General features: G+C 44.8%; 1 protein-coding gene across 1 annotated transcript in view; it reads left to right on the top strand.

Moving 5' to 3' along the window:
* Positions 1-4,590: 4,590 nt before the first annotated feature.
* The window catches only part of FBH1 (F-box DNA helicase 1), a 46,333-nt gene continuing 29,070 nt past the window's right edge, over positions 4,591-21,853 (top strand). Inside the window, 6 exon segments of the mRNA XM_087935339.1 lie at positions 4,591-4,718; positions 6,946-7,116; positions 10,387-10,913; positions 13,709-13,839; positions 18,161-18,299; positions 21,155-21,345. Coding sequence (XP_087791465.1) covers position 4,718; positions 6,946-7,116; positions 10,387-10,913; positions 13,709-13,839; positions 18,161-18,299; positions 21,155-21,345 — 1,160 coding nt within the window. The 5' untranslated portion in view covers positions 4,591-4,717.

Genomic DNA, 21,853 nt, shown 5'->3' with positions numbered 1-21,853 from the left:
ATTGCAGCTGCTTCCTCCTTTTAACTGCCAGTGGGGTGGGACTTGATTGGGTGGGGGCTTGGCTGTGTTCTGATTGGGTGGGGGTGTGTTCTCATTGGTAGGGGGTTTGGCTGTGTTCTGATTGGTTGGGGGTTAGCCGTGTTCTGATTGGTTGGAGGCGTGTTCTGTTCAGGTGGGGCTTGGTTGTGCTCAGGTTAGTCTTAGTTGCTGGGGATTTGAGCTGGTGAGTTGTGATCTTGCTGTTTGGCTTCTAGTTCGTGGTCCTGATGCATCTTCATAGTGGGTGTCAGTTTGCTTCATGTATGGCTCAGAGGGGTTTGAAGTGGGTAGTGATGCAGCTGCAGTGCAGCTTCTGGTCCATGGTCGTGTCTCATTTTCTGAATGGGTGGGAGTCTGTTTTCAGCATGGAAGTGTGGTGGTGGCATCTTGTGTGGCTCTCATGGGTGTGGGTCTGGTGTCCTTCTTCATGTTAGGTACTGCGTCTGTTCATGAGGGCGGGTTTCCAAATGGCTGGGAGGCGGAGGTGTCATCTCGCTTTGTTCATGCTGTGTGGGCGTTTTCTATTTCTATGGCTTCTCTGATTATTCTGCTGTTGAAGTGTTCGGTTTTGGCGATGGTTCTGGTATTTTTAAAATCAATTTCATGTCCTGTGGCTTTGAGGTGTTGGACCAGGGAAGAGGTCGTTTCTTCTTTTTGATTGAGTTCTTATGTTCTTCAATGCGTGCACTTATTCTTCTGTTAGTTTGCCCAATGTATGTGGTAGGGCAGGCAGTGCAGGGGATTTCGTATACTCCTTGGTTTTCTAATTCGATTTTGTCTTTGGGGTTTCTTAGGATGGTGGATATTTTTTTTTTTTTGTTTGTGCAGAATGCTGTTTTGATGTTGTGTTTTTGGAGGATCTTGCTAATTTTGTCTGTAGTGCCTTTTATATATGGGAGGAGGGCTTTGCCGTTTTCTTGTTCTCTGTCTTGGATTTTGGTTGGGGTTTCTTTTGGATTAGGTGGGTCATCTTCTTTCTTTGGAATCCATTGGCTGTAAGTACGTTGGTGAGAGTGTGTAGTTCGGTTTTTTGGTGTTGTTCATCGGCTAAGCATTTTGTTCTGGAGATGAGTGTCTTGGCTACGGACTTGATCTGTGCTGGGTGGTGGTGTGAGAGTGCATGTAGATAGCAGTTAGTATGTGTTTTCTTCTGGTAGATGGTGTGTCCTAGGGAGCCATTGATCTTTTGTATACCAGGACATCTAGGAAGGAAGTTGATTGTTAGCTTCTGTTTCCATGGTGAATTGTATTTTGGGGTGTAGGCTGTTGAGGTATGTGAGGAAGTTGTTCAGTTTTTCTTTCCCATGTGGCCAGATTATGAAGGTGTCATCTACGTATCTGAGCCAGAGTTTGGGTTTGTGGTCGTATTTTTCTAGAGCTTGTGTTTCAAAGTGTTCCATGTAGAGGTTTGCATGATGACAGGTGAGAGGGGTGATCCCATGGGTGCTCCTTCTATTTGTTTGTATTTTTGTCCATAGTAGGTGAAGTATGTATTGGATAGGCAGTGGTTGGTTAGATCTAGGATGCTTGGGGGTTGTATTTGTTTTGGATGGCTGTCAAGGCTTCTTTTATTGGCACTTGGGTGAAGAGGGATATGACATCGAGCTTACTAGTAGGTCGCTAGGTTGTAAGTTTTGTTTCTTTATGATCTCGATGAACTGGAATGAGTTTCTTACGTGTGAGTTGATGGATTCTGCATAGGGTTGTAGTTGTTTGGCGAGAAATTTGGCCAGGTTTTGTAGAGGTGAGCCTATGGAGCTGACTATTGGTCTGAGGGGGTTCCTTCTTTGTGTATTTTGGGAGACCATAAAGCTTGGGGCATCTGGATGATTTTTCTGGTATGATTCCTTGCTGGATTTCTTCACTGATGGGGGAGGCTTTTATTTTGGATTTGGTAGTTTTTTCTAGGTAGGTGGTGGGACAAAAATACAAACAAATAGAAGGAGCACCCATGGGATCACCCCTCTCACCTGTCATCGCAAACCTCTACATGGAACACTTTGAAACACAAGCTCTAGAAAAATACGACCACAAACCCAAACTCTGGCTCAGATACGAGATGACACCTTCATAATCTGGCCAACATGGGAAAGAAAAACTGAACAACTTCCTCACATACCCTCAACAGCCTACACCCCAAAATACACCACCATGGAAACAGAAGCTAACAATCAACTTCCTTCCTAGATGTCCTGGTATACAAAAGATCCAATGGCTCCCTAGGACACACCATCTACCAGAAGAAAACACATACTAACCGCTATCTACATGCACTCACACCACCACCCAGCACAGATCAAGTCCGTAGCCAAGACACTCATCTCCAGAACAAAATGCTTAGCCGATGAACAACACCAAAAACCGAACTACACACTCTCACCAACGTACTTACAGCCAATGGATTCCAAAGAAAGAAGATTACCCACCTAATCCAAAAAGAAACCCCAACCAAAATCCAAGACAGAGAACAAGAAAACGGAAAGCCCTCCTCCCATATATAAAAGGCACTACAGACAAAATTAGCAAGATCCTCCAAAAACACAACATCAAAACAGCATTCTGCACAAACAGAAAAATATCCACCATCCTAAGAAACCCCAAAGACAAAATCGAATTAGAAAACCAAGGAGTATACGAAATCCCCTGCACTGCCTGCCCTACCACATACATTGGGCAAACTAACAGAAGAATAAGTGCACGCATTGAAGAACATAAGAACTCAATCAAAAAGGAGAAACGACCTCTTCCCTGGTCCAACACCTCAAAGCCACAGGACATGAAATTGATTTTAAAAATACCAGAACTATCGCCAAAACCGAACACTTCAACAGCAGAATAATCAGAGAAGCCATAGAGATAGAAAAACGCCCACACAGCATGAACAAACGAGATGACACCTCCGCCTTCCAGCCATTTGGAAACCCGCCTCATGAACAGACGAGTACCTAACATGAAGAAGGACACCAGACCCACACCCATGAGAGCCACACAAGATGCCACCACCACACTTCCATGTAGAAAACAGACTCCCACCCATTCAGAAAATGAGACACGACCATGGGACCAGAAGCTGCACTGCAGCTGCATCACTACCCACTTCAAACCCTCTGAGCCATACATGAAGCAAACTGACACCCACTATGAAGATGCATCAGGACCACGAACCAGAAGCCAAACAGCAAGATCACAACTCACCAGCTCAAATCCCAGCAACTAAGACTAACCTGAGCACAACCAAGCCCCCACCTGAACAGAACACGCTCCAACCAATCAGAACACGGCTAACCCCCCAACCAATCAGAACACAGCCAAACCCCTACCAATGAGAACACACCCCACCCAATCAGAACACAGCCAAGCCCCCACCCAATCAAGTCCCACCCCACTGGCAGTTAAAAGGAGGAAGCAGCTGCAATCTCACATTACTCTGAGAAGCACAGAGCCGGAGACAGAAGCCTGAAGATGATGAATGAGACTTCATCGAAACGTTGCCTAGATACTTCGAATCTTACGCGGGAGAAAACCCGAACAACCAAAGATCCATATATATATATATATATACACACAAGCCTGATGATGGCAGATGAGATTCTGCCAAAACATTGCTACAACTTTAAAAGCACAACTACAATGACGTGCGAAAATACCCGAACAAAGCTGAATACCATACACACACACACAAACACACACATATATACACACACATATACACACACACACACACACACAGAGTGTGTGTGTGTGTGTGTGTGACAGAGAGAGAGAGAGAGTGAATGGATGGAAGGATCTTTGATAGTGAATGGATTGATGAAATATAGAAGATTGGATGGATGGAAGGAAGGAAGGATCTTTGATAGTGGATGGATGGATGAAAGATGATAGTTGATAGGATTGGATAGAAGAGAGATATGTACATAGTAGAGTGAATGGATGGATGAAAGATGAAAGATGGTAGAAGATGAATGGATGGACGGATAATACACACATGGGGTGAAAATCAGAATCCATCGGCCACTAGATGGCAGGAGAGAGAAATAAAAAGGGAAGAGTGTGTTTCATATAGAGCAGGAGACTTAACAACTGCAGTGTCTCTCTTAACAACTGAAAGGCAAGAAAGGTCGTAAAATGAGGCAAAACTCATTTAAGAAATGTTTCACTTAGCAACAGAAATGTTGGCTCTGTTGTGGTCGTAAGTCAAGGACTGCCTGGAAGGACGCATATCTGGACTCAAACCAGGGTCAAAGTCATGTCAGGGGATTTTATCCTCCCAGAATGCTCTGGGGCAGACCTCAAAGGCGATTTTGACAAAGCCACTCAGCGAGAAAGGGCTGACTTCCGCCTTTTCCTCCACCCAAGCGAGAGGGAGAACCGGAAGCGACTACTGCGCCGTACTCTACGCTTGTAGTTTTTTGTTGCATCTCTTTGGGGAGAGGAGGGAACCAGATCCGATGACGTGCGACTTTCATTGGCTCGCAACCGGGCCACTCACTCTTCCGCTTGTGGAAGGAGGTGGGCCAATAAGGAGCGTGCTCTGCGATAGGGCGGCAGAGACCCATCAGTCGGCGCGGGCGAGGAGGCGGGGTTTCGTTTGCCTGGGAGCGTCAATCAGGTTATATTGCGCTTTGCTGGGAGCAAGTTGCGGTGCGCGTGCAATGCGCGCACGTTAGGCGGAAGTCAAAGTAAGCGCAAATCCCCAAATTTTAATTTTAAATGTAATTAATTGCTAATTAATGGTTATTCGGGATATTGGAGCTGGGGAAAAGCATGGTCATCCAGGCCGAATTATTTTCCCATCCGGATTTTGGGAAAAAAAGTAATTTTTTTGGGGTGGGGGGGAGGAAGGGATTTAAAATATAAAGTCAATGGTCAACCTGGCGCCCTCCAGATTTTGGAGGTATTACATGTCCTATCATCCCCTGCATGCAGGCTGGGGGATTCTGGGAGTGGGAGTCCACAAGTCTTAAGGTTGCCAAGGCTGAGGAACGCCGGATTAGTGCATTTTTTGCCTCTTTTCAAAGGAAGCGCTTGTTAATGGGATGCCTTAATGGCGCGGATCCCGGAAACCGATCTCTCTTTGGAGGCAGCCAGAAATGACTGTTTATGACTGTTAAGCCACCCGGGGTCGCTTCGGATAGTGAGATGGGCGGCCATCAATTAAACAGGGAAGCAATGATCCCTTAGCATGAAATGTCCACCTGGGCACTGAGAGAGCGCCTATATATGGGTGTGTATATGTGGGCGGGGGTGGGGGTAAAGGATTTATATATTTTTTTCTTTTGAGAAATATATATATTTGTTTGTTTTTTGAGGTTTTCGCAGGTATTTGAATGTGGATCTTTGGTTATTCGGGTTTTCTCCCGCGTAATATTGGAAGTACCTTGGCCAACATACTTCCAATATTATGTGGGAGAAAACCCGAATAACCAAAGATAGATAGATAGATAGATAGATATCCCACTCTCTGTCTCACACACACACAGATAGCTAGCCAGTTTGGTCTACAATTAAAGCACCTTAATTATAGACAAAACACTCTCTTTTTGTCTGTCCATCTATTCCCACCTACCCCTTTCTATCAATCTATCATGTCTCTATCATCTGTTTTGTCTTTCTATCATCCCATCCTTATCTACCTATCTCTCTCTCTCTCTCTCTCTCTCTCTCTCTCTCTCTCTCTCTCTCTCTCTCTCATCTATCATGTCTCTGTCATCTGTGTTGTCTATCATCCCATCCATATTTCTTTCTTTCTTTCTATCTATCTATCTATCTATCTATCTATCTATCTATCTATCTATCTATCTATCTACCTACCTACCTATCTCATCTATCTGTCTCATCTATTTATTATGTCTCTATCATCTGTGTTGTCTTTCTATCATCCCATCCTATCTATCTATCTATCTATCATCTATGTATTATGTTTCTGTCATCTGTGTTGTCTATCATCCCATCCATATTTCTCTCTCTCTCTCTCTCTCTATCTCATCTATCTATTTATTATGTCTCTGTCATCTGTGTTGTCTTTCTATCATTCCATCCTTATCTGTCTGTCTATCTATCTCATCTATGTATTATGTCTCTGTCATCTGTGTTGTCTATCATCCCATCCATATTTCTAGCTCTCTCTCTCTCTCCCTCCCTCCCTACCTCATCTATCTCATTATCTCATCTATTTATTATGTCTCTGTCATCTGTGTTGTCTTTCTATCATTCCATCCTTATCTGTCTGTCTGTCTATCTATCTCATCTATTTATTATGTCTCTATCATCTGTGTTGTCTTTCTATCATCCCATCCTTATCTGTCTCATCTATTTATTATGTCTCTGTCATCTGTGTTGTCTGTCATCCCATCCATATCTATCTATCTATCTATCCATCCATCCATCCATCCATCCATCATATCTATCATGTCTCTGTCCTCTGTGTGTTATCTATCATCTCTATCATCCATCCATCTGTCCGCCCGTCCGTCATCATCATCTATAATCCCATCCATCCATCTATCTTCATCATCTATCATGCATCCATCCATCCATCCATTGCCTAACTGAATAAATATAGATGAAATCATGGGCGAAAGCACCAAAACCTCACATCCTTTAACAACCATTTTGTCTTGGAAGGCCAAGCGATTTTTTAAAAAAATGTGTTAAATGTATTTGCCACCTATCTCGCTACTCCACGCCGAACTATATTATTATGCTATGCTGTTATCCTACTCTGATGTCTTTTTGCTGAGCGATGGTTGGATGAACCCTGGTTGATTGCTTAAAATCCGATTGGCAGTGGCCCCACCATAAACCACCAATGGTGGTTTGCAAAACGCAAGGTCTGGGTTTGCAACAGGATCCTGGTTTTCTGTCCTCCAGTGTCATTTTTCTCTCTCTTTTTTCTTGTTGGGTCAGTGCGCTCTTTCAAGCAACTCCGTCTGACGACGAGCGATTGTGAATCTCTTCGGCAGAGCCCAGAAGGCACAGCCGCTCTGACTCAGCCCCTCAGCCAGAGGCCGGGCAGCCGAGATTCCTATAGGTGCCTTGGCCCAACTCCTCGGAGGAGGAGGAAGAAGCATTCCAAAGGTGTGATGAGTTGGGATGCTTTGCTGAAAAGATCAGTGAATGATTTCTGGGGGCATTTGCCTCGTCTGATGCTTTGGTTAGAAACCGCAAAAGCCGTGTTGCAGTGCCACATACGGAGAGTGTGTTGCAGCAGTTAGGTGCTGCCTTTGGCAATTGTCCTCTGTTGTTAGAGGTTGGCTCCCTGTTTATATAGCCATGTGTATAAAGAGAGCAAACCCTACCTCCTCCTAACACTGATGATGTTACCTAGTTGGATCATGAAACATCTTGTGAAAGAAGATCACACAGCTCAGAGAGCATCAAGGACCCCAGAAGTCCTCCCTCCCTCCTTCACTTTTTTCTTTCTTTCTTTCTTTCTCTTTCTTCCTTCTTTTCTTTTCCTTTCTTTTCTTTTCTTTCTCTTCCACCTCCTTCTCCACTCCACAAATCCCACTCCCCACTCCTTTCTAGCACTGATGATGTTACCTAGTTGGATCATGAAACATCTTGTGCAAGAAGATCACACAGCTCAGAGAGCATCAAGGACCCCAGAAGTCCTCCCTCTTTCTTTCTTTCTTTCTTTCTTTCTTTCTTTCTTTCTTTCTTTCTTTCTTTCTTTCTTTCTTTCTTTCTTTCTTTCTTTCTTTCTTTCTTCTTCCTCCTCCTCCTCCTTCCCCCCTCCACAAACCCTACTCCCCACCCCCTTCTAGCACTGATGATGTTACCTAGTTCGGTCAATGGAACGCTACAAGAAAACCATCAAACTCGGAGAGAACAAAGGACCTCACAGTCCCTCTCCTTTCCTTTCCCTCCCTTTCCTTCCCTTCCCTTCTTCTTCCCTTCCTTTCTCCTTCTCTTCCCTCCTTTCCCGCCTTTCCTTTTCCTCCCCTTCCCGTTTTCCTTTCTCCTTTCTTTTCCTTTTCCCTTTGCTCCCCTTCCTTTCTCCTTTCCTTTCCTCTCTTCTCCTCTCCTAACTTCTCCTTTCCTTCTCCCTCCTCCTCCTCCTCCTCCTCCTCCACAAACCCCACTCTCACATAGCACTGAAAATATTCCATAGTTGGGTCATGAAACGTCTTGTGCAAGAAAACCAAGCGTCTTACACGCATCTTCTCTGCTGCTGGTTTCCAGGTTGCAGCATTTATAAGCAACCCTGCGGTGCTGTCACCAGGGAGCAGGCTTAAAACAGAGGTGTGGAGGGCAGTACAGGTAGCAGTACAGGTGGTCTTTGACTTACGACCTCAATTGAGCCCAGCGAGACAGGTATTAAGCTAATTTTGCCCCGTTTTATGACCTTTCCTCGTCCCCGTTGTTAAGTGAATCACTACAGTGGCTACGTTAGGAACACGGTTGTGCAGCAAATCCGGCTTCCCCATTGACCTTGCTTCATCAGAAGGGGTTCCCCAAAATCACGAAGCGGACTCCGCGTCCAGAAAAGAAACCCCTTTGATTTGAGCTAAAGTGAATTCCTCTCATTCACAATGCAGCAAAGTCCCGGCCAACAGTCAAGAGATTTTACAATTACAGACCTTTATCAGGCATGGAGAGTTGCCAGGCCGATATCTTCTGAACGCCACGCTGTGGCAGCAATGACTGGGCAAGAAGTCAGGAACGGATCTTCACCCTAATGATTTGAACTAATTGACTCCTGCAAACCCCACTCCCCTTTCGCTCCTCTTTATTCCCTATGGGAGGGGCCAATCACTGTCCATTTGTGGCTTTGCTTCCAAGTCGACCCTTGTTCCTTAGCTGTTCCCTTCTTCTCGCAGCTCTGTGCATGCGCACACTGGGAACAGGCTCCAGCTGTTCTTCTTCCCCACTGATATCCGACTCCGAAGGCAGCTGATAACTGTCGGATGGCCCTGGTCCCATCTCTGCCTCGTGTTCCTTAGTTGTTCCCTTCTTCTGGCAGCTCTGTGCATGCACATACTGGGAACAGGCTCCAGCTGTTCTTCTTCCCCACTGATATCCGACTCCGAAGGCAGCTGATAACTGTCGGATGGCCCTCTCCCCATTTCTACCTCTGACGCAGAGCCTTCTCCAGACTCCAAGACTGGCCCATAGTCCTCCCCTGTCCGAATCTGCCCCCAGCTCTGCTGGCCGCTGGCAGGCCACAAGAGCAGGTCACCAAAGGGGATAACATGACTCCAGGACATTGTGACTGTCATAAATACGAGTCAGTTTCCAAGCACCTGAATTTTGATCACACAGCTGTAGAGATGCTGCAACGGTCCCAAATGTGAGAAACACTCCCTTTTTTCAGTGCCGTTGTAACTTCGAACGGTCACTAAATGGAACTGTTGTAAGTCAAGGACTACCTGTACAGATGCCTTCCATTGTCCACCTTGTTTTTCTGCCTGGGCGCAGCCGTCCTTTGAAGTTGCTGTAATTTTATCAGAGATTATTGCAGAAAATCAAATCCAGAAAGCACCCACATATAACAGATTCAGCCGGATTCATTAACTTCTTTATGTACATAATAACACATGAAGTACACTTGCAGTACCAACAGCAGATTCTTCCAACATGGTCGAAAATTACAGGCAAAAAGACAAGCAGAGGGAGAGAACAGCAGAGAACGGTTTCAGCTTTGTGCAGCTTCAGAGCTCAAGAGCTTAAAACAGAGCCATGCCCAGGCTCCTTCCAGTTTCAGTTTCCAAACAGTCTTTTTCCCATGATGGCGAACAGGTGGCACGCAGAGCCATTTGTGCAGACATGCAAGTCCCAGCCAAACGTACCTGCACTGTGCATGTGCGTGCCTCCCAGCTGATTTTCAGCCCATTTGAGGCAAGGTCGAAGCCTCTGCAGCCTCAGGAGGCCAAAAAACAGGCCTTCCGGAAATAACGGAAGTGCCAAAACGGGCCTGTTTTTTGGCCTCCCGGGGTTCCAGAGGCTTCCCTTGAGCCTCCAGGAGCGCAAAAATGGTTTCCCCCAGGCTCCAGAGGCCCTCCATAGGCTGAAAACGGGCACTTCTGCTATTTCCGGAAGGCCCATTTTTTGGCCTCCTGAGGCTGCAGAGGCTTTGTTCGAGTCTCTGGGAGGGCGAAAACAGCCTCAAATGGGCCAAAAATCAACTGGGAGGCAAATGCATGTACAGTGCAGGTAAGTTTGGCTGTGACTCGCATGTCTGCACAAGTGGCTCTGCCTGCCACCTGTGGCACACATGCCATAGGTTCGCCATCATGAGTCAAGTTGCTATGCCTATTCATTGGCTGACCTTGTTACCATGTCCCTGCCAGTTAATGAATATTCTGACAAATTTATCTTCCTTTTCCGTCTCGGTTGGGTTTGCAGGCCACCAAAGGACCATCACAGATTACTTCAGGAGTAGATCCCGCATCTCGCCATGCTCCAGTAACATGGCGGAGAGCCACAAAGCCAAAGTTGAAGAACCTCTGGAGAATTTCGCTCACGGCTCGGCGTCCGACTCGGACGATTCTTGCAGTCTTCTTGACGATTGGACGGACGTGTCGGCGATCCCCAAGAAACAGTTACGTTTCTCCCGGGGACCTAGTGACTTCGACGGACGCCCTGGCCAAGAGGTCCAAGAACGGAGACCATGGTTGGTGAGGCTTCCTGAAGAGCGCTCGGGTGATGGAACTGTCACAGAGGAAGTTCAAGACATTGAGGTGGATCCACTTCCCGATGTCCACTTTGGGCTGTTAGGAACCACATCGGGGGATGACGTGCCTCGGGGAACCCTGGACAAACTGCCTGATGAAATTCTTCAGGAGATCTTTGTCCTGCTACCTGTGGCTGATCTCCTCCAAAACCTCCCTCAGGTGTGTCGGCGTTGGAAGCGTATCGTCTCTGACGTGAAGGTAAGGAATGGTGTTACCTCAGGAATGGCGGAATGGACCTGGGCCAGACCTTGGTCTCCCTTAGCAGGGTTTCATCCATGATTTAATTATCATGGTCAAGGTCATTCTTCTGCTTGGAAACCTTTTCCATTTGGTAACTATATTTTAGGTTGCAAGTAGAAGATTAGAATAGGAATAGGAATAGGAATAGAATAGAATAGAATAGAATAGAATAGAATCTTTATTGAGAAGAGAATAGAGAATAGAATAGAAAATAGAGTAGAACAGAATAGAAAATAGAGTAGAATAGAATAAAAAATAGAATAGAATAGAAAATAGAATCGAATAGAGAGGAGAAGAGAGTTAGAATTAGAATAGAATAGAATAGAATAGAATCTTTATTGAGAATGGAATAGAGAATAGAATAGAAAATAGAATAGAAATAGAAAATAGAGTAGAATAGAATAGAAAATAGAATCGAATAGAGAGAAGAGAATTAGAATAGAATAGAGAATAAATAGAAAATAGAATAGAAAATTGAATAGAAAATAGAATAGAAAATTGAATCTATCTATCTAAAAGTGAAATACCCCTCACGCATCATCACAAAATCTCCAGAACCCTAAAGCCTACAAACTTGAAATTTGGCACATAGGTTCCTCTTAGCTTCTAGGGGCTCACTAAGAAAAGATTTTTCGAAATGACCATCAGAGCATTTAGACTATTTCCTATATTATTATTATTAACATGCTCTGATGTTAAGGAGTTTGACTCCCCCTCCCCACCTGAAAAAAAGAAATCTCTTCCAAATACAAAACACAAGCAGAGGAGTTTCAGTTTTAGTTTCAGAGCAGCAAGCAGCTTTAGGACAGAACAGTTGAGCTAAGCCACGCCCAGGCTCCTTGCTGTCTCCTTCTTGCTCACACAGCAAATACTATTTCACTTTCCAAACAGCCCTCAACTTTTTCACATACTGACAGGACGCTAGCCAGATGAATACTAACGGATACTTTTGGCAGAGGCAGAATTTTCTCCCCTTATTTTCCTCCCCAAAAACTAAGCCCGACCACATAGTTTAATAGCAAATCATGGGTATCGAGCTAGTAGAAAATAGAATAGAAAATAGAATAGAATAGAAAATAGAACAAAACAGAATAGAAAATAGAATAGAAAATAGAACAGAACAGAATAGAGTAGAAAATAGAATGGAATAATATTGGAATATAGAATGGAATGGAATGGAATTAGAATTAAAAATAGAATTCTTTATTGGCCAAGTGTGATTGGACACACAAGGAATTTGTCTTCAGTGCCAGAGTCCTCAGTGTACATAAAAAAATACAAGCGATGAATCATTTGAACTCTAAATTATGGCATCTGGTGTTTGACATAAGTAAGCAACGAACCAAAGTTATCAGAAATACTTTGGAGTCTTCCCTGGCAGGTGGCAGAGTTAGACTCACCGTTGACTCTCTCAAAGTCTTGGAATGCCAACTTTAAGAGCAAACAGAGAAGAGGGTATAGAAGATAAGATGATAGCTCAGGGTTGAGCTGTGGGGGTCCTGGGTGCTCTCTGAGCTTGGTGGCTTTCTTGCAGATGTTTCATGACCCAACTATGTAACATCAGTTTTATACTATAAGTTTATTTCAAGCTTGGCTAGTTTAACACGGATGGATTTCAACTTCCAGAATTCTGGGATTTGAATAACCTCCTCCTCCTCCTCCTCCTCCTCCTCCTCCTCCTCCTTGTAAAACACGAACCCATTCTAGCACTAATGGGTTGAAAATACTAACTATTTTGGTCGTGAAACATGCTGGCTGGGGATTCTGGAAGTTGTGTTCTGAAAGTTGTATACTGCAAAAAGAGGGCTGTGAAAATATTTACAGACCCCTCACATCCTGGACAAAAACTGTTTCAACTCCCACCCTCAAAACGACACTATAAGAGCCCTGCAGACCAGAACAACTAGACACAAGGGGAGTTTTTTTCCTGAACGCCATCACTTTGCTTAAATCAGTAATTTCCTCCACACTGTCCAACTATTTACAAAATCGGCACTACTATTACTATTAATCTACTCATCACTCCTTATCGCCCATCCCTTCCCACTTGGGACTGTAGGACGGTAACTTTGTCGCTTATATCCTTACGATTTATATTGACTGTCTCCTAGTATGATTTGATTGCTTATTGTTCCCTATGACTATTATGAAGTGTTGCACCTGATGATTCTTGACTCTTGATGGATGTCTCTTTTCTTTTATGCACACTGAGAGCATTTGCACCAAGACAAATTCCTTGTGTGTACGATCACACTTGGCCAAGAAAGAATTCTATTCTATTCTATTGAAGTCCATGGGTCTTAAATTTGCCAGGTTTAAAAAATACTGACCTAAGAAATACCTTCTAGCAATGCTTTGCTAAATGGTTAATTCAGCAATGGTGCCACCGGTGAATTCTTGGGCAATTGGGCCATGTTCTGTAGCACACTTCCTCTGATCCAAGTCAAATCAAGGGTAATTTTTCCTGCCTCCCCCCCGCCCCCCCATTTTTGGGGTGGGTGGGTGGGTGTGTGATTAAAATTTTGGCCTTGCTTTTTATGAGTCCCAAAAACTTTTTTAATTCTTAATTTTGTGGATCCCGCACCAGAGGTGCTTTTGATAGGTTGGTTTCCCTAAAGCGGAAAATGCATGCCGTCCACAGCGAACAGCTCGATTCAATGCGTATAAAAATAATAAAGGCTGGATTAAAAAAAATAAATAAGTAAGAAGCCCCCCAAGTCATAATATCCGATTGTTTTGCTCTGGCTTTTCAGTTCATTCCTTGGAAGAAGCTGTATTATCAGTATTTGAAGGGAATCGGCCACACCTCGCAGACCCTTCAATTCATTCTGCAACGGTACGGCCTAACCAAGGAGCACCCCCAGTGCATGCTGGGATTTATTCGGTGAGTGGCCTCCCGATGTCATTTCTCTCTCCCTCTCTCTCTCCCTCCCTCCCCCCCCTCTCTCCCTTTCCTGCTCTCTCCCTCCCTCTCTCCCTCCCTTTCTCTCTCTCCCTCCCTCCCCCCTCTCTCCCTCCCTTTCTCTCTCCTCCCTCCCTCCCCCTCTCTCTCCCTTTCCCTCTCTCTCCCTCCCTCTCTCCCTCCCTCTCTCTCTCTCTCTCCCTCCCTCCCCCTCTCTCCCTCCCTCTCTCTCTCCTCTCCCTCTCCCTTTCTCTCCCTCCCTCTCTCTCTCTCTCTCCCTCCCTCTCTCCTCTCCTCTCTCTCTCTCTCTCTCTCCTCTCTCTCCCTCTCTCTCTCTCTCTCTCTCTCTCTCCCTCCTCTCTCCCTTCTCTCTCCCTACCCTCTCTCTCTCTCTCTCTCCCTCCCTCCCTCTCTCTCTCTCTCTCTCTCTCTCTCCTCCCTCTCTCTCCCTCTCTCCTTCCATCTCTCTCTCCTCCCTCCCCTCCCTCTCGACCCGGAGTGTATCAAAAATAGAACAAAAACCAAAACATAAATAAAGGTCCTTTAGTGGCTTCAACTTGGCTTCACTGTTTAATTGTTCACCGTTGAAGATTAAACTCTTTTCACAATAACATTCCAAAATGAAAGAAACACAGTACAAATTCAGAGAGTAGATAACGAAGCAAAAGCCGAAAACCAACCGCACTGAATAAAGTTCCACGACAGACCAGGATAAATAATTACAAACTTCAGGAAAATAACTAGGTATAGTCCGTTGGAAGAACGCCAACCAAGATAAACCTCATCTAGGAATAAAACACTAATTTGTCTCCAGCGTTTGTTAGCACGCAGGTCCAAACTCTTATGCAGATTTCACACCCGCGACCCATGAAGAGGCTCATGGCCCTCTCCTCCCAAGTAGACCACCTTTTACCCTGATCCTCTCCTCCCTGCGTGCCCTAGGATGAAGAGGGGATGGGCCTGGGTCCTCCTCTTACTGCCCAGCCGGCCTCTGCCCTTCCCCAGCCTCCTCCACAACCTCTGGAGCCGCACTCCCACTCCCTGTTGGCGGTTCCTCCTCTTCCTCAGAGTCAGTCTCCACAAGGGGCATGACTCTCTCACACACGCATATATACGCAGGGAGAAGTATGTTTCAGAGTTTATTATTGTTCCCCAGCAATCCCCTTCACACAGCCTCAGAACTTTCCCAAATAAATCCAGCCACAAGCAGGCCACAGTTAGTCCACAAAGCAGTGGCCAATCGTCCACAAAACAATGGAAAGTCGCTACCACCAATAAGCCCACCCAACAAACCTAAACCCACCTGGCCAGATGGAAATACGCCCAGGTGAGCTCGCGTGGGAAGAGAAATTCAAATGAAGCACAAGGAACAATCACGCACAGCCATAAACCAAACACCTTGTTCCCAGTGATGCCCGATTCCACCCGCTGCAATAAATAGCTTTGATGGGTGCAGCCCATCAAGACAGGCAGAGCCTTCTCTCAAGCAGTCTGGCAGATCTCCATTGCTCTTGTCTTTTCTCTGCCCTGAGTGCTCTCGGATCAACCACAGAAGACAAGCTCCTCTTCTTCACTGACTGTCTGTCCCTGCAAGCTGTCCCCAGCCGAAGCCTCCGGTAAATCTCTTTTGCCCGGCTGATCAGAGTCATTAATTAACCCAGTTCCTGATGTGCGACGAAGGTGCTCATCCCTCCTTTGAGCCGGCCTCCGAGGAAGAATCCGGGGATTCGTCCAAGGGAGACATCACACCCCAGGGATGCTGCAAACATCACGACCATTTTGCCACAGTTGTTAAAGCGAATCACTGCAGTTGATAAGTTAGCAACCCTGTTGCTAAGCGAATCTGGCTTCCCCCGTGGACTTTCCTTATCAGAAGGTCACAAAACAAGGGTCACACAACAACTGTCGTAAGTATGAGTCAGTTGCCCAGCCTCTGCGTTTTGATCGCACAACCACGGGGATACTGCAGAGGTCATAACTGTGAAACAACGGTCACAAGTCCCTTTTCTTCAGCGTTGTTGTAACTTTGGATGGTCACTAAATGGAAGTGTTGTAAGTTGAGGATTACCTGTATAAGGCCATCACCTGTCCATGTCTGTGGAGATTCTCAGTCCTCCAGGTGCTGGTTGTCCCAAAGGTGCTTTTTCAAGAGGCAACTGGACTTTCTGGTTTTTCCTCTGAAGACGTTTCGCTTCTCATCCAAGAAGCTTCTTCAGCTCTGACTAAATGGTGGAGGAAGGAAGTATTTATACTCCTTGCAGACAGCTGGTCATTTGCAGCCTTTTTAGAGAGACCCGGAGACCACTTGGAGGTTTATCCTCAGGAGGATTTGAATAGTGCAAATGGGTGTGGAGCCTCCTTGGAACTGCTGAAAGGGCCGTGCTGTAGGCTGGAGATAGATGGTGTCATGTCCCTCCCCTTCTGTTGAGGGAGGGGTGTTCAGGTTTGACACAGATGGCCTCTTGGACCCCCCCTCTTTCAAACCAGAGGTCCTCTCTCCGTCCAAAATGTGGACTTCGCTGTCTTCAAAAAGGTGGCTTTTGTCTTTTGAATGCAGATGGGCGGCTGAATCTTGTCCCCGTGGGTTTGTTCTCCAATGTTTTGCCTGTCTGGATTCTGGCAGTTACCTCCAATTAAATCAAGAGTCTCGAGCCGGACTTCCAAAACTTGAAAAATGATTTATTGAGAGTTAACATGTCCGGCACTGTCTGGGTGTAGCCGATTTCTGAGATACGTCATTCATTGTCTTCCTTGACCCTGGTTTTCCCTCCACCCCTCTGGGTGTATCGTAATTCATATCCTCCAATGGGTCACCTCCATAGCCCAGAGTCATCAATCAGGCTCTCCAGTTAGAATTTTGCGCGGCAGAAACTGCAGTCACCTAAGTTACTATCTCTGAAAAACTATGCATGGAATGCACTTTCGATTTCCAAGCTGCTGCACTCCTCTTTCAAACCCCATTTCCCCCCCCCATCCCTTTCTGTTGGCAACTCTAAAAAGACCATAGAACTGTTTTATGAGTTGACAGTGCCATGCGTTTATGAAGTGGCGGTTTTGTTTCCCCGATGTACAGGTCTGCCCATGGGTCGCTGCATAGAATAGAATGGAATGGAATGGAATAGAAAATAGAGTAGAGTAGAGTAGAGTAAAGTTAGAATAGAATAGAATAGAATAGAATAGAATAGAATAGAATTCTTTATTGGCCAAGTGTGATTGGGCACACAAGGAATTTGTCTTTGTGCAAATGCTCTCAGTGTACATAAAAGAAAAGATTGATTCATCAAGAGTCAAGAATCATCAGGTCCAACACTTAATAATAGTCATAGGGTACAATAAGAATAGAACAGAACAGAACAGAACAGAACAGAACAGAACAGAACAGAATAGAATAGAATAGAATAGAATAGAATAGAATAGAATAGAATTCTTTATTGTCCAAGTGTGATTGGACACACAAGGAATTTGTCTTGGTGCAAATGCTTTCAGTGTACATAAAAGAAAAGACCGATTCATCAAGAGTCAAGAATCATCAGGCCCAACACCTAATAATATTCATAGGGTACAATAAGCAATCAAATCATACTAGGAAACAGTCGATATAAATAGTAAGGATACAAGCAACAGAGTTACAGTCCTACAGTCACAAGTGGGAGGGGATGGGTGATCAGGAGTGATGAGAAGATGAATAGTCATAGTAGTGCAGACTTTGTAAATAGTTGGACTGTGTTGAGGGAATTATTTGTTTAGCAGAGGGATGGCATTCGGGGAAAAACTCCCCTTGTGTCTAGTTGTTCTGGTGTGCAGTGCTTTATAGCGTCGTTTTGAGGGTAGGAGTTGAAACAGTTTATGTCCAGGATGTGAGGGGTCTGTAGATATTTTCACAGCCCTCTTCTTGACTTGTGCAGGATGCAGGTCCTCCATGGAAGGCAGGCTGGTGGTAATAGTTTTTTTTCCTGCAGTCCTAATTACCCTCTGGAGTCTGTGTCTGTCTTGTTGGGTTGCAGTATATTGCACTGCATAGATCATGTTACTTGGTTTCTTGCCTGGGTGTTTTATCTTTGGGGTGGACCAGCTTCTGCCTTAGCATATTCACGGGTTTGAAATGTGCACATATGTTATGTCGGCTAAAGACCCTCCTGAGCTTCTCCGATACGTCTGCAACGTACAGAATGACAACGTTGCTTGGTTTATTGTTGCTTCGTTTATTGAAGCTTCTTGGACGAGAAGCGAAACATCTTCATAGAAAAATCAAAAAGCCCAGCACCTTTGGGATCACCCGTCCATGTTTCTTGTCCCAATCCAGGTGTGCGTCTGCTGTTCGGAGCTGCCACTGCCGAGATCCCACCGCCGTCCTCGCGTGCCTGAAACGCCACTCGCTCTTTCCCAAGGCAGAAGTCTGCATTGCCAAGAATTTTCCGGATTTCGACGGTCTCAAAGAGCAGGTAGGTCTTGGCTGGCTTAAACGCTCCCTGGAATTGAGGTTTTGGGATAATTCCATTGCGTTTTTCCCTTGGATCTGGGTTGTCTTATGGGAAAACTTGGGGAATGTCACTCAAAAGGTAATGGATTCCGAGAGAGACGGTCTGTCATGCCCCTGTCGGAATCTGATTTGGAGGGAGAGGCCGAGCAGCCAACAGGGAATGGGAGTGTGGCTCCGTTGGCTGTGGAGGAAACTGGTGAAGGATAATGTCTGGCTGGGCAGAACAAGGGAGAGGGAGTTCAGAGGAAGACCCAGGCCCACCCCCTCTTCATCCTAGGGCACGCAGGGAGGAATGGAGAAGGGAGCAACGTGAGCTGCATGGCTTACAGGGAAGGAAAGGGCCCTGATTCCCTTCATTAGCCGCAGCTGGGAACACAGTGTTTAAAAAGGGAAGCTGCATACAGCAAGTTGTTGGGAGCAAATGTGACTTTAGCTTGTATCTCGTGGCTTATCTGTGTTCCTGGCGTCTTCCCAACTGTGTGTGTTTTGCTGGACTTTCAAGTCTGCAATTCCTTCTCCTGCCCCGTCCAGTCAATTGCTGCAGCATGATTTGTGTGGATTTTTATTTACAGTTTGTATGTACTTTGTTTTCGGACTGAATTTCCTCCACTTAAAGGCTGTACCTGGGAGAGTTTTTTTTCTCCAGCCAAAGGTAACCTGGACATTGGGGGCAAAGTTGGAGGTATTAAAGGGACTTTTCTTACTTATGTGACTGTGTTGCCTTTGTGACACGCCCCTTTGGGTCATCACAGGAGGCGTAAACGCTCCCTGGAATTGAGGTTTTGGGATGTTTCCGTTCTGTTTCCCTTGGATGTGGGTTTTCTTGTTCAAAAATTGGGGATGTCACTCAAAAGGTAATGGATTCCGAGAGAGACGGCCCTTCGACTTAAAAGCATTCGTTTAGTGACCATTTAGTGCAGGGGCCTTCAAACTTGACAGCTTTTAAGATTTGTGGACTTCAACTCCCAGAATTCTTTCTCCAGTCATGTTAGCTCAGGAATTCTGGGAGTTGTAGTCCACAAGTCTTAAAGTTGCCAAGTTTGAAGACCATCTCCTCCGTCTCTTCCTCCCTTCTCCATTTCTCTTCCTCCATCTCTTCCTCCTTCTCTATCTCTCTCCCTCCATCTCTTCCTCCTCCTCCTCTCCTCCATCTCTCTTCCTCCATCTCTTCCTCCTTCTCCATTTCTCTTCCTCCATCTCTTCCTCCTTCTCTATCTCTCTTCCTTCATCTCTTCCTCCTTTTCCATCTCTCTTCCTCCTTCTCTATTTTTTCTTCCTTCATCTCTTCCTCCTTCTCCATTTCTCTTCCTCCATCTCTTCCTCCTCCTCCGTCTCTCTTCCTCCTCCTCCTCTCCATCTCTCTTCATCCTTCTCCATCTCTTCCTCCTCCATCTCACTTCTCTTCCATCTCTTTTCCTCCTCCTCCTCCTCCTTTCTGAAAACCCTACTTCCCTTCTAGCACTGATGATGTTACCTAGTTGGTTAATAAAACGTCTGCAAGAAAACAGTCAAGCTCAAAGGGGATTCTGCATTGATATGAGCGGTAATAATAATGCACTTTGCAATTATAAATTATAGAATATAGTCTGTTGAGAGGAGGGAGGAGCACTGATATCTTTTTAGAAGATGAATGTATGCTCTTATTTTTATTGTTACAATAGAGGTTAATCTTTATTATATATATTGAAATGATTTAAATGAATCGTGAGAAGGTTTAAAAATGAGATTAATATCAGTGACCATGAATAGCAAAATGGATTAATTGTTTCTTTCTCTTCTTTTTTTTTTTGGATATCATGAATAAAATTTTATGGAAGTAAAGGGAGAAAATACATTGGGGAATCTGACTGAAAAGTAGTTTATTTTTCTAGGGAATGATTATTACTATAACTAAGTAAAAGAGATGTTTAACTGGGAATTACAGATGAGGGAATTAAGGCATATTTAAACCACTGAGGTGACACCCCCAAACTAGTAAAAGGGGTGGGGAAATTTATGTTTTATGTGAAAAAGCTTGTATTAATTTAGACTTTATGAAGAGAATATGCGATGGAATTGCAAATTTGACAAGATAAAAGAATTAAAAGGGAATAAATATGAAGATATGGAAACTATTAATGATTTAAATGAGAAAAGAGTACTTTGGAAAAGGCTACGCTTAAAAGAAATGTTATTGCTTAAGAAATACATTTGAAATAAATTGAAATGAACTGAGAAGATGTTTAGAATGAAAGTAACATTAATGAATAGGATTAATTTGTTTGTTCCTTTTCTTACGTAAAAGTTGAGAGGTAAAATGAGAAAAGAGTACTTTGGAAAAGGCCACGCTTAAAAGAAATGTTAACGCTTAAGAAATACGTTTGAAATAAAATTGAAATGAACTGAGAAGATGTTTACATTGAGAGTAATATCACTTAACAGAATTAATGTGTTCCTTTTCTTATGTAAAAGTTGAAATGGAGAAGTAATAATAGAATCAAGTTAAAAATGGACAGGATAGGATGTTGAATGTAAAAATGAATATATAATTACTGTCATATTCGCATGTAAAAGTGGCGACTCGGAATTATGTCGTACACTGAAAAGAGCTCTCTTTTATGTTGTTTTGGAAAAATTGAATAAAACTTGTTTTTAGAAAAAGAAAACAATTCGAGCTCAGAGAACATAAAGGACCCCACATTCCTTGAATAGTTGTAAGTCGGGGCCCTACTTCATCCTGCCGTCCTGTAGGTGTCAGGCAGGACAGGTAACACAACCTGTGTGAGAGAGAACAAGTTTTCCCTCACCCCTGCAATAATTCACCCCCTGTTCTTCCAGCCAACCTATGTTCGGGCAGTGATGGCGGCCATTGTACTCTTGGCTGGAGGTGTTTGCGATGTTCAGGAGCTGGTGAACTGTCTCCGAAGACCCAGCGCCCCCATGTCGCGGACGGACACCCTGGAGCTGTTGTATTGTGCGGCCACCCTACTTTACGCCATGCGAGAGAATGAAGTCCAGATCAGTAACAGGTAAGTTTGCAAAGGGTCTCAGGAGGCTCTTAGGTCTGATACATGTAGCGTACGGCAGGAGTAAAAGTAGGAGTATCTTTGGTAGGGAGGGCTGCGCATGCTTTGAAAAACGTACACACTTGAGCATGAGAGCCAGTTTGGTCTAGTGGTTAAAGACACCGGGCTAGAAAGCAGGAGACGGTGATTTCTGGTCCCGTGTTAGACATGAAAGCCGGCTGGGTGACTTTGGGCCAATCACCGGGAGATGATGAGTTGTAGTCCCACTTTAGAAGCTGAATGGATAACTTTGGGCCAATCACCAGGATGCAGTGAGTAGTAGTCCTGCCTTAGGCATGAAAGCCAACTGATGACTTTGAACTCATCTCCCTCTATGTGTGTCTCTGTCTCTCTGCCTCTGTCTCTCTCTCTGTGTGTCCCTCTCTCTGCCTCTCTTTCTCTGTCTGTCTCTTTCTCTCTCTCTGTCTCTTTCTCTCTCTCTGTGTGTCCCTCTCTCTGCCTCTCTCTGTCT

This window comes from Pseudonaja textilis, chromosome 5 (genome assembly GCF_049901715.1).
Source record: "Pseudonaja textilis isolate UNSWEBS1 chromosome 5, rPseTex1.2, whole genome shotgun sequence".
Taxonomy (NCBI): Eukaryota; Metazoa; Chordata; class Lepidosauria; order Squamata; family Elapidae; genus Pseudonaja; species Pseudonaja textilis.
This window is presented reverse-complemented; position numbering and strand designations above follow the sequence as displayed.